Below are 12,900 nucleotides of genomic sequence, written 5' to 3' on the forward strand. Positions count from 1 at the left end.
CGCGCGTATAGGTATTGCGGCAATCCCTAGTGCCGCCCTCCGTTAGTTTTTCGCAAGGCGGATTGTTTTCCTAATACAAAAAGTTACTATCAACTTCTAACAGCGCGTAATGCTTTCCTGCCCAGGTTGCCAGAACGCGAATCTATCTCAGAGACAACTGTTCGTATATCGTCCATGTGACGGCGGTGGACAGCGTGCGCTTGACCACACGCGGGATGATGCCCTTAGCGAATCCGCGTATGCCCTCGTGGCGGAAGATCTTGGCCACCGTTTGGCGCAGTGTGAGCGAGTTCTGCACGGACGCCGTGCTGCCTTCCCCCTTGTTCACCATGATGGCGAGCTGCATGCGCGTCTTCACCACGTCGGCCGGGTGCACAATGGACGTGGCGAGCACGCCGGCCACCACGCCGCTGCTAAAGTGCACGCCGTACACCGGCAGGTGCGAGAACTTGTCCGTCCACGAGTCGCGCAGACGCGTGTAGATGAGCACGTAGAGACCGGAGAACGGTACGTCCCTGATGAGCGTGGGCACCATGCCTCGGTACAGCCCGCGCACGCCTTCGTGGTGCAGCACGTGGCGCACCACGTGCAGGTTGCTGTCGAATGTGCCCGGGGGCAGGAACTCCATCCTCGCCTTCACGATCGTGAACGGCGACATGACGCCGCCCGCAAACGTGCGCGCGAAGGCTCCGGCCAGGAAAGTGTTGACGGCCGACTGCGGGAACAGGTTGAGGCAGTGGTCCAGCGTGGCGAAGTAGAGCCCTGCGCCGCCCGCCACGCGCACGAGCGTGGGCGACGTGCCGCGCCACATGGAGCGCAGTCTCGCCACGGGGTCGTCAGCCGGCCGCGATGCCTTGATGGTCTCGGGCAGCGAGAGGCGAGACGCGGCCTTCGGGGCCTCCGCGTGGGCCGTGAAGGCGCCCTGCTGGTGGGTGCGCAGCACGTCCAGCGGCTGGAAGGCCAGCGCCGAGATCATGCCGGACAGCGCGCCTGCCAGCAGCTTCTTGGTCTTGCGCGAGGCGCCCGAGAGCTCGTCCACGTGACGCTGGTCCTCGGCCAGCTTGGCCACCGTCATTGACGACGCCGCTGCCATCGCTTGTTGCCTTTGGGCATTTTGCAAGCATTTGGGCTAAAGTTTGGGTGCATTTCATCTAAAAGTGCCCAAAGCGTCAACTTCCGCCCCCATTTTTCAGTGTCTCGGAAAATTGCTTCATTTCATCCAAAATGTTAATTTTGATATTTGAGGACTTTTTAAAGTCTTCGGAATATCTAACTCATGGATGCGTTTCCTTACGATGCCTTGAACTTGGTGAAGGTGTCGAGCCGAAATATCCTATGAACCTGGGCGCAACAGGGTGAGAATGTCGTTCACCGTTCTTCGTGCTTACGATCCGATAAATGCTGTTGTGTATGGAGTAATATCCACTTGGTTCCAACCACTACTCGTTTTTGCAATTCTAAGCAGATCGAATAACACCGATTTTATCCAATGAACAACATGATTTCGATCAATTATAGCCAATGGCATTCCCCTCAAATGGTATACACTTTTCCAACCATTCCAACCAGATTTGGGTGGAATTTTGACAGAATATTTTTAATGTCATACAAATATCTATATAAATACATATTCCAAACATATCCTTCAGTTTCCAACCCAAGTGGTCGGTACAGAGTTTGGTATTAGAGCGACAACAGGAAGCAAACGGGCATGTCGATTGCATCCCTCGCTCCTGCTAACAGCAAGAAGGCCAGGGCGACGGCGATAAACTCGTTCACGACGTTCCTGGCCGCGGAGAGCATGACACTGGACGCCGCCCACCAACTTATTGGCGAGGATAAGACAGGTAAGGTGTTGCGTGTTATACTCGACAAGTATGCATATTCGTTAGCCACTTCAGTCAATAAGGTAAGGGCGACGAATACTTGTCTAGCATACTATGGAAACGTAAAGAACTGGCTAGCCGACAAATACCCATTGCAGGGAGCGTTAGTTAAATCTCAGCTCCAAAAAATTCTATCTGGGCTGGGTAAGTATTGCAGCAACCGAGAGGAGGCTGGTGACGAGAAAAAAGCACCACCGTGCTCGAAACAAGACTTAGCAGCTATGGTGCATCTACTGTACTCGACGGCTTCTACGGAGAGTGAATATCTCGACGCGGCACTTGTCGTCATGATGTGGTACCTATATGGCCGCAGCTCCGATGCAGAGACGGTGGAGAAACGGCAATTATCCATTTTACCTGGCAAGTATAGTTTGGCTTTGATGTCACAGTGACTGAGACTAACAATGCATTCTCGTATATTAGGTGGTGTTTTATTTCTCCGATTTAAAAGGGTTAAGACAGCCTTGCTGCAAGGAATATCCTTGTTCAAGGATCCCACCAATTTCTTGACATGCCCGCTCAACGCTTTAGCTGCGGCACTGGTAATGCAGAAGTCGCCAAGTCAACGCATGTTTCCCCAATTCATCAAAAAGAAACATAGTTCAGATGATATTCAAGATGTACAGGAACTCACACTTATTGAACTTTTAGAAGTTGACGACGATCTATCTTCTGTGGAGGACACTCAAGCACCTTCGTCAAAACGTGTCCCTGGTGCACAAGCATACGTGAACAGATTGCTGGTTAGAGTTAAAGAGATAGCGGATTTGCGAAGGATTAGAATGACCCCTGTTCTTACCTCGCATTCGTTCCGGCGTGGAGGAGCTATACACGCCAATGACGGCAGTCTGGCAGATAATTGGATAATTGAGCGCGGCGGCTGGCAGCTGGACCGCGTGAACAAGGCGTTCGGTTACATGCTCGGCACGACTCAGGCGGACCAGAAGGTCTCCCGCGTCTTAAGCGGGTGGAAGCCGAAAGACGGTGCGCGGCTACCACCGCTAACAGCCTTAGACGCGCCAGTGCTTGCTCGCGCTCGCAAGTTACAGCAGTTGTTGTTCTTGAACACCCTGGCTTTTGCAGACACAAAACTCAACCTCGATGCAGTTGTCGCGGATGTTCTTCCTGCAACGCTCTTGATGCACTACCCCGACATGCTGCGACTCTGTGACAGCAGCCCATTCATCACAAAGATACGGGAAATATTAGCAACACTGGGTATTGGCGAGTCGGAGTTGCTTGCTTGGAGTCTTACGATTAGCCGGGCCTTCCAAGCCCCTCCCGCTGCTGTACCTGTCATGGCTGACAACGAAGAGAAGCCTTCGCCTGCGCTAATGGACCTCCTCAAACGCCAGTCCGAGCAGATAGATGTCTCGATTCTACAAAACAAACGGCTCGACGAGAGGATGTTAGCAGTAGAAGCGCAGCTACATATCCTTACCAATGGTACAGCATCATCTGAAACGGCGTGCGATGGGGTGACGGACGCAGTAACCGAGCAACAGTCTGCTCTTGAAGCCAAGGCCCCACGCTCGAAGAAGAAAGGTGCTCAGTCGCTGTCTGCAATCTGGTTTGAATGGTTCACGGCAGAACCTCGCGTGTATGCTTCGCGATCTGTTAAAAAGACAGCATTGTACGAGTACCGACATATTACCGGGTACCTGATGCTTTTCTTACCTTTGGGCTTCAAGCTTGACACTTCGTCACCTGCTTACAAAAGCGAGGTGTTAGAGCTTGGGGACACAGCGCAGCAGAACACTCTTGCCTTCTTGAAGGCACACGGCTCCTCAGCGGTCGCAGCAGGCACAGCACTGAAGGCGCTCCGGCAGATGCAGAAACTTGGAAAGCTGGACAGCCATATCGCACAGTTCCACGAGCGTGCTGAGCGTGGCGATGTAGTCGATCCTACGCCACCTGCAGCTCTACCAGCATTCATTCGACTGAAGCCCGCGCGAGGTTAACCTGAAACTACAGTACACAACATAACATACTGCCACAGACACAGTTAAAGCACCCTTATAGCATAACGCACTTCGCTCATCAAGGGACACCAGCATAAAGTATATCACAACACCACAGTCTGCAATGAAGCTCTTCGTATATTGACTTGCACTTGATAGCTACTATATTACAAATAACACTGCCACAACCATGAAGTTAGAAGAGGAAATTCGCCAGTTAATTGAGCATAATATTTACCAGCATCTCGCGTCCACGCTAGGATCAGTGCAACCTACGCCATCTTCAGCATAATCTTTGCGTCTTCATCGTATCGCACGAAGTCGTGGCGCTACATGCTATAGCCAGATTCTCTTGCCCGACGCGTCGCCAGCACCTCCTTGCAATTGCCTTGTTGGACATCAACGCTCGTTGCGGGCTTGAAGACCAGCAGCTGCATCACGGTAGGCACGGCATGGTAGGCATCACCATGACGAGCGCCAGTATCCCGCAAATACCCTTCTCCTATGAGCGAGTGCCGCTAACACGGAAGCACTAACGATACAGTAGACGTCGGGCTTCACCGGCCAGGACACTTGGCGACGCCATGTGGCCGCGGACGACAAGCCGCTGTCGCGCTGCCTCCGAGGCCTCCACCCTCGTCGCTGCTGCCTTGCTATCGCCGCCCTCCTTGTCTTTCACCGCCACGGGGTCGTTGCCCGTCACGGCTGCCGTCTTCGCCGCCGTTGTCGTCTGAAGGGGGATTTCTTTGTCGCCTCACCAGCCGTCGCAACCCACTCTGTACCAGTGTTTTGGTACACAAAGTACCGGTTCGGGTTGGACGCTGGTCAGACCCGTTGGAATTTTGACGGTATGGACAAAGCGAAGTGGCTAAGTACGTTTGACGCCAACATGGGTTACTTTACAAGACAATTAGCCCAGCAGAGTCGTGTATATATTGCTTTTTGTCTGCCCATCGGCAGGTACGGGATATCAACGGCGTCAGACGAGTGCCAGTCGTGTATAGAGAGGATTCTTGGAGACTTACCCTTTGTGATCGTCGACGACATTCTGGTCTTTCCAAGAACGAGCGTGGCCACCTGGAGCATTTACGCATCGTGTTCAACTGCCTCCGACAGTACGGTGTAGCTTTAAACGTCTCGAAATGACACATCCGGCATGAGTCGGCGGACTACTAGAGATTTACGCTGACCCCAAACGACATTCAGCCACAGGCTAATAAGGGAAGCTATTCAGTAAATTGCAGATTCTCGCAACAAGAAGTACTTACTTACATACAAAAGATAATGAAAACCATCCCAAAACTTTTTAACTAGTTACTGCGACTGGCTATCTAGTTGGTCTTAAGTTTTTTCTTGTGACCACGAAACACGCCTCGGTAGGATCCGCTTTTAAAATAAAGCTTTCCACACATGTTGCAAGTCCACTCGCCCTCCTTTTTATCCGTTCGACGACGCTTTACCAGATTCCCCGCGGCTGCAGGTTTTTTTCTCGCAGTAGCGGCGATGGATTCGAATTGCATTCGATTCCTCAATCTTCACCCCACAATACTGACAGAGACCGTGTTGAGACAGCGTATTGGTTACAATGTCGGGCTTCCATTTGAGACCTCTGTAGGAGAGATCGCAGAGAATCAGATGGTTCACGTCCTTGTATTCCATGCCGTTGTGGATCGAATCACCCCAAAACAAAATGCAGGAGCCAATCGGAATCTCCACCACTCGAGCCTTAGCATCATCTCGAACACCAAAACACCCATCGTAGACACGGAGATGCGTAGTAGCTTCCAACGCGAAAATCATACTGGCGGGGATTCTGTTGGGGTCCTTCTCGTTAGCCGCCGCACAACTCCATAGGGGTAATCTTGGTGTGGCTCTTGCTCCTTCCATTAGGTAGTGAACGCATGAAAGAAAACACAGAGGGGATCCAAGCCAGATCGAGGCACGCAATGATAGCAAGAATTGCAATTCGCAACTCCCCTATTGCCCCAGAGGCCCTTTGGGCGCGAGACTGCTCGCGAAACTGGCCGTCGTGAGCGCCCCCTACTTCCTCGATGACAGACATGTACTTGCGCTTCTTGGCCTCGTCTTGAAGCGCACACAGGACGTCTCTGCCGAGACCTAAGTCGGCGACAAGATACCCGTGAATGGGGAGTGGAGTCTGCGGCTTGGGCGCCATCTTTCAGAAGTCAACGGACACACAGCTTTGCAACGGACGCGCTGTCCGAATCTACTAGCTCTTGTATAGAGAAATTTAGCAGATCTTGATTATGTGGGTAGCCTGCCATTTATCAAAATTGGCCCTTTTCATGTAGTGGCCTTCTTTGGAAATGGACCTCTTTAGTATCACCCGAGCTTCGCAGATTTTCCGGCGTGATCTCTTACTACAGGTATACGGTGCCAAATAAATCACAGCACCCACGACGCAATCCAACTGACCAACATCAAGGAACGCGTCACTTGTCTGGTCTCCGGAAGCAGCAGAAGCCTTTTGAGACATTAAAGTGCACTTGCTCGTCTGGTTGACTGTTCCAGGCTGCAGCCGCATCTTTCACGTTTTTGCTGACGTTAGGGATCGGTAAATAGGAGGTGTGATTGTTCAAGTCATGCATGTTTTTCGTGCTCTATGATGGACACGCAGCACAAGTGAATGGGAGTTGATCTCAATCGTTGAGATTATCGAGGAATACCGGACAGTGCTTCTTGGGTTCGCGGTGACCATTCGCATGGGCCACAAGCGCTGCTGTACCCTCAGAAGTCCTCGCTTCGGGCAAACCGTTGGATATTATTGCTCGAAGAACGCCGTCTCTCCGTGCAATACACTCCAGGAGTGCGGAATATTAGTGCAGATGCATTTTTGTGGCCCCGATATGAGTGCGAGAAACTAGCAACGGAGACCGGACTATTCGCAGTCGAAGAGAAAAATTTCCTATTGACGGAGCCGTGTTAAAAAACATCAACTAGCAGTCACGACAATCAAATGCGTTATCGCTCGGCTGAACCAAAATGCGGTCGAACGTGACTCATTGTGTCCGGCCCTCGGAGCAATTATGTTGCATTTCAAGAAGCGTTTGATAGTTCCTGCTTCTCTGAGCAGCGATCTCGTCGAGTTTTACCATTCGTACCGTTTGCATTCTGGCACCGAGAAGTAATTCCGATCGACAGCTACGTTTTGGTGGCCGGGAGTGCGAATAGAGCTGACGAAGTACGTCGCGGCGTGCATGCAATATAAACGAGCAAAATTGCATGGCGCAAAGGGGCGGAAGCAAGACTACGGACATCTTCCACCGACGCCTATGACAAATGATGACCGCCCCACTCGACGTGGTGCACGTCGACCTCATTGGGCCACAACAAGGAGATTGATGGAAGGCTAGGAAGTCGACTGAAGAGCGCGGCGGTGTAGGAGACTCAAGTTGTTTGTTGGTTAGCAGGTAAAAGTGAGAATGAGAAAGAACTAGAGCTCGAAGCTCGGACTACATGTAGGGCTATCCCCTTGGTCTCCTCTGTGGTGCTGTGAAGCTGTGGTAGCTGGCTGGAGGTCAAGGTCGCACTCGTTGCCTGTCCTCTCAGCTGAATTGAAATGAGCATGTGCAGTAGATGATTTCCCCGCGTGTGTGCGTCTGTCGCTCTCGCGGGCCACATATCGCCGGAGTAATGCTTGCACGAATTTGATGTTGCAACACTCCCCCTCAAGCATGACTTGTGAGGCGGAGCATGCTGCACATTCGTCCGAAAATGGTGCGATCGGTTACTTTCGTAAAAATATCGGCAAGCTGCTGCTGAGTGGGGCAATATTCCACTTGAACTTTCTTGTTGGCGATTGCGTCCCGGATGAAGTGATACTTGATCTGTAAGTGGTGGGTGCGCTGAGTGGTGACTGCGTTCTCCATCGATTTTATAGCTGACTGGTTATCCACGCGAAGTAGAATTGCATCAGTTAGCTGCATTAACCCGAGCTCTTGGAGAAGTTGGTGGGTTCCGATGCAGTCCTGGACAGCAGAGCACGCAGCGACGTATTCAGCCTCCATAGTTGACAAGGCCACGGTAGTTTGCTTCCGCGACGACCACGATATGGTCATGCCATTGATCTGGAGCACTGAGCCGCTCGTTGACTTTGCGCTCGACGAATTACCGGCCCAGTTCGCGTCAGAATAGATGATCGGCTGTAGTTTTGTTGCGATGCCATTCCCAAACTTGTAAAACAGCCCGATGTCGGCCGTACCTTTCAGATACCGGAGAATCCTCTTTACCCCGTTCCAGTGCACCAGTGTTGGGCACGAAATAAAGCGAGAGAGGCAGTTGGTCGCGGTAGCGATGCCGGGACGCGTGCAATTTGATATCCATAGCAGACTGCCAATCGCTTCACGGTAAAGTGTGGTGTCGTGGAACGGGTCCCCATTCTCCTCGAAGAAGCGATGGTTGACTTCCATAGGAGTTGAGGCCGCTTTGCACTGGTCCATACCCATTTTAGCGAGCAGATCCAGCGCAGTCTGCTGCTGGTGAATAGTGATCCCATCCGTAGTGTAACCAATCCAGATCCCGAGGCACTTTTGAGCGTCGCCGAGGTCCTTGATATCAAATCGCTCGGTGAGTTTAGTCATCACTTGATCAGATAGCGTTGGGTATTGACTCACAATAAGGATGTCATCCACGTAGAGCCCCAAAACACAGAGTGCGCCGTGTTGCCGGAGGAAGTAAAGGCACGGGTCCATGCGGGATTTCTGGAAGCCCTGTGCTTGTAAGAACGAGTCGATAAGGTCGTTCCACAGCTTGCCGCTCTGCTTCAAGCCGTAGAGTCCTTTTAGGAGTAGCCACACGCGATGGTCGTTGGTATCAGTTGTTCCAGTAGGTGGCTTGAGGTAGATCGGCTTGTCCAGGTCTGACTTTAAGTACGCACTCGGGACATCACCTTGGCGGAGCTTGACTTTCCAGATCGCAGCTAGCATCACAATGAACCGTAAGCTGGAAATCTTTAAAACCGGCGAGAAGTTGGACTCGAAGTCGATGCCGTACCTCTGGGTGAATCCGCGGCTTTGAACCGCTCCAGCTCGCCGTTGCTGCTGAATTTCATCTTGTAAACCCATTTGGACGTGACAATGTTGGCTCCGTCGGGTGCTTCGACCAGCTCAGCAAGCTCCTTGTCCATGGCAGCTTTCCACTCGGCCCAGTGCTTGCTCCGCTTTGCTTCTGCCACCGACTGGGTTCTTTTCATGGTCCGCTGCCTTGATGGTCATCATGGCGTACGCAGGTCCCGCAAAAGCGTCAATAAATGACTGTGGCAGCTCAAAGTCAGTGGGTTCACTGTACTCGCGTCTTCCAAAGACGCGTCGGAGGACTCCAGCGGGGATTGGCCGTCCAAAATCGTCAGGAACTCCGGCTTCATCATCTTCTTCATTCTGGTCGTTGCATTCTAGCGTGCCTTCTTGCTCTGTAGCTCGGACTGGAGTGTCAGTGTTGGTGGCGCTTGCGTCGGAGTGCTCGTCATGAAGCTCACGGAGTACCTCTGCTGTAAGAGGGTCCTGTATGTCCAGCTTGTCAATGTTTTGGACGTCAGGGCTGGTGATGAACCGTTTGGTTCTTGGGAGCAGGAGCCTGTAGCCTTTTTGGGTGGTCGAGATGCCGAGCACAATAGCCTTTTCAGCACGTTTCTGCAGGCTGCGGCCGGTCTTGCGGGGCACGAATACGGTGCACTTAGACCCAAACTTGAGAATGTGAGAGACACGGGGGTGTTTCCCTGTCAGCACATCGATTGGAGACTTGTAGTCGGCGTTTGCTCTGGTTGGGACCCTGTTGCAGATGTAGGCGGCGTAGAGTACAGCATCTCCCCAGTACCGCTGAGGCAGCGACGACGCCCAGAGCATGGCACGTGTGGAGTTCATCAAAGTCCTGTGGAAGCGCTCAGCTTTCCCATTCGATGCGGACGTGTCCGGGTGCGTGTTCTGCAGCCGGATCCCATTCCGAGCGGCATATTCCTGAAACGGCGTGTTCAGGAACTCTCCCCCGCCATCGGTACGTAGGACCTTGATCTTGAGGTCGTACTGCCGCTGGAACTCATTTGCAAAGATTAAAAATTTGTCGAATGTTTCGTCCTTTGTGTGCAGCAGGAAGACTTGGTTGTAGTTAGACGCATGATCCACGATGGTTAGTACGTGACGATTACCGTTGCGGTCGGGCTTCAAGTCCACCTTCAGGTCCATGCATATCACCGTGCCAGGTTCATCCGTAGGAGCCGAGTCTGAGGTGTCCTGGGTGGGCTGCGCGTTTCGAGAGTGTTTCCCTTCCGCGCAGGCCATGCAAAACGTGATCTTCTTGTTTGCGAGCTCGACGCCATTGGCCAGATTGTTGTTCACCATCCGCAACAGGTCCTGGAAGTTCACGTGGTCGAGCCTCTCGTGCCACTGCTGCAGCGAGTTCTTCTTCACATTGGCAAAGAGAGCCTGCGCGTCAGAGCCGGGAGCGCCCATCGTAGTTGCATTAACGACCCAGAGACCTCCTCGCTCGATGGCTTCACCGACGACGGTCCCATCCGGCGAGAGGAATGTACACGACTCCGCAAACATGAACCGGAGTCCTCGGGATCGGAGCTGCGACAGCGATAGTAGGTTTCGTCCGACTTGCTCACAGTAGTATACACTCGTAAGTAGGATGCTGCGTTTAATCGAGCCGACCATAGTCTGGAGAAGACAGCTCCCCTTGAGGGAAGACACAATTGTTTCAGAGTTCGCGACCTTGATAGCCAATTTCGCAGGCTCCACACCGAATAGCACCCAAAATCAAGGACGTGCTGTGCGGCAAATTTGGTGGAAACGAGGTGTACCCTGGCCTCGGTTCCGGGTTCGAGGATTTCATCCTTGAATACGAACAAGCGATCTCTACTGAGTCGCTCCTCAACCACTCGACTTGGACCTCACAGATCAAGGCGTCTGTGCTGGTAAACTTTCTGATGGACAAAGCCGCGCGCTTTTTCCACTCAAACGTGACGCAGTGGCGCGTAGAAAAGTCGGACTTCAACTACATCGACTTCAAGGCTAAGCTCTGTGCTGAGTTTGGGTGTAGAGTTGCACTTGGTTCAACTTAGTTTGGGTATACAGTTGCACTTGGTTCAACTTACACCCAAACTCAGCACAGAGCTTAGCCTTGAAGTCGATGTAGTTGAAGTCCGACTTTTCTACGCGCCACTGCGTCACGTTTGAGTGGAAAAAGCGCGCGGCTTTGTCCATCAGAAAGTTTACCAGCACAGACGCCTTGATCTGTGAGGTCCAAGTCGAGTGGTTGAGGAGCGACTCAGTAGAGATCGCTTGTTCGTATTCAAGGATGAAATCCTCGAACCCGGAACCGAGGCCAGGGTACACCTCGTTTCCACGAAATTTGCGGCACAGCACGTCCTTGATTTTGGGTGTTGTGCGTGTAGGTGCCTGCTGGCCAGGTGGCGCTGCGGTCGCACCGGTTCTGAATGCTTCCAGCCTGGATTTGAGCTGGGAGATCTCGGCATACAGCTCGGGCGTGGCCTTAGCATGGGCCCTGAGCTCAGCTAGCTCTGCCTGGAGCTTCGGCTGCGCAGCAGCCTGTCGGCTCATCATCTGAGCAAAGTCTGTCCTCAGTTTCTCGAGGTCTGCGGCCACACGAGTTGCTGCAGCGGCTTGCTGGCGCAGTTCGGCGACTTCTGCTCGCAGGTACGCGACCTCAGCGCTCCCTTGGTCATGTGGGGGTTCCGGTTTCACCGGGGTTTCAAAAGCAGCCGCCTCTAGCTATTGCTGAAGGTTCCGCTGGATGGGGCGCTTCATTTCTTCGTCCGGATTCATATCTCCAGATGGGTAACCTGGACGCTTGTACGACTGCAACAGGTTGAAGTTGTCACACGTCGCGGATTCTCACACGTCGCAGGAATCAGGGTATCAGGTATCCCGGTATCCGGAAACGCAGGTATTCGGTTTCAGGGGGGGAGTCTACAATACAGCCGGGTCGTAGGACTTGTTCACTCTTTAGTGCGAGTTGTGTCTTGGGCTCATAACCTGATGGAAGGCTAGGAAGTCGACTGAAGAGCGCGGCGGTGTAGGAGACTCAAGTTGTTTGTTGGTTAGCAGGTAAAAGTGAGAATGAGAAAGAACTAGAGCTCGAAGCTCGGACTACATGTAGGGCTATCCCCTTGGTCTCCTCTGTGGTGCTGTGAAGCTGTGGTAGCTGGCTGGAGGTCAAGGTCGCACTCGTTGCCTGTCCTCTCAGCTGAATTGAAATGAGCATGTGCAGTAGATGATTTCCCCGCGTGTGTGCGTCTGTCGCTCTCGCGGGCCACATATCGCCGGAGTAATGCTTGCACGAATTTGATGTTGCAACAGAGATTACTTTTGGTTCACAGCAATTGGGCACCAATTTCGCTGGCTTGAGGAGATCATGCAGCGCGGACGCACATCAAGTACAACTGCTCTACGTTTCGAGCGTTGCTGGTCGTGTCGTTACCCTCGGACGAACCTCGTCATTCACGATCAAAGAAGTTCCAAGTTATTCTCCGATCGATGGCGATCAAATCGAAACCAATTTCGACCAAAACTTTGTAAGTTGACGCTATTTATGAACGTGATCAGCTGTAGATACTCAACATTATTCGGGCTCGGCCAAATCTCAAAGGTCAACTCGAGGTACTCGACTACGCGACATACACCATTCATGCGAGTTACCATTCATTGCTGCGCGCTTGTCCGGCGCAATTGCTTTTGGTGAAGACTTCATCACTCGGGGACTCCATTTTTTAATTGGAGCTTTCTTTCCAAGCAAAGGTTTGCTGCGATCGTGAAGGAGGACGACCGTGAGAATCTCACACACATTCAGCACTTCTATCAGGTCGGCGACCAAGAGATGATCCGAGTCCCATCTTGAGACCGACGCAAGACGGACTAAGTTGCGAAGGGACCACTTCTCAGCAAGCATGTCTACGAGAATGGCACGGTGTTTCGTAACACTGTTTTACGTTGACACGAATGAACTTCAGACGCATTTTCCCGTGCTGAAGTGTACTTCGTCATGAGGGATGCCATGCGTCCCTCAATTCACCCATC

General features: G+C 52.4%; 1 protein-coding gene across 1 annotated transcript; it reads right to left on the minus strand.

Moving 5' to 3' along the window:
• Positions 1-142: 142 nt before the first annotated feature.
• IUM83_17297 (Mitochondrial Carrier (MC) Family) lies at positions 143-1,093 on the minus strand (the record flags this gene model as incomplete). The annotated part of the gene is made up of 1 exon (XM_067942239.1): positions 143-1,093. One exon carries the CDS (start codon positions 1,091-1,093, stop codon positions 143-145), a length of 951 nt encoding a protein of 316 aa, XP_067782418.1.
• Positions 1,094-12,900: the final 11,807 nt, after the last annotated feature.

This window comes from Phytophthora cinnamomi, assembly GCF_018691715.1.
Source record: "Phytophthora cinnamomi strain GKB4 chromosome Unknown Contig107, whole genome shotgun sequence".
In the NCBI taxonomy this organism is placed as follows: Eukaryota; Oomycota; class Peronosporomycetes; order Peronosporales; family Peronosporaceae; genus Phytophthora; species Phytophthora cinnamomi.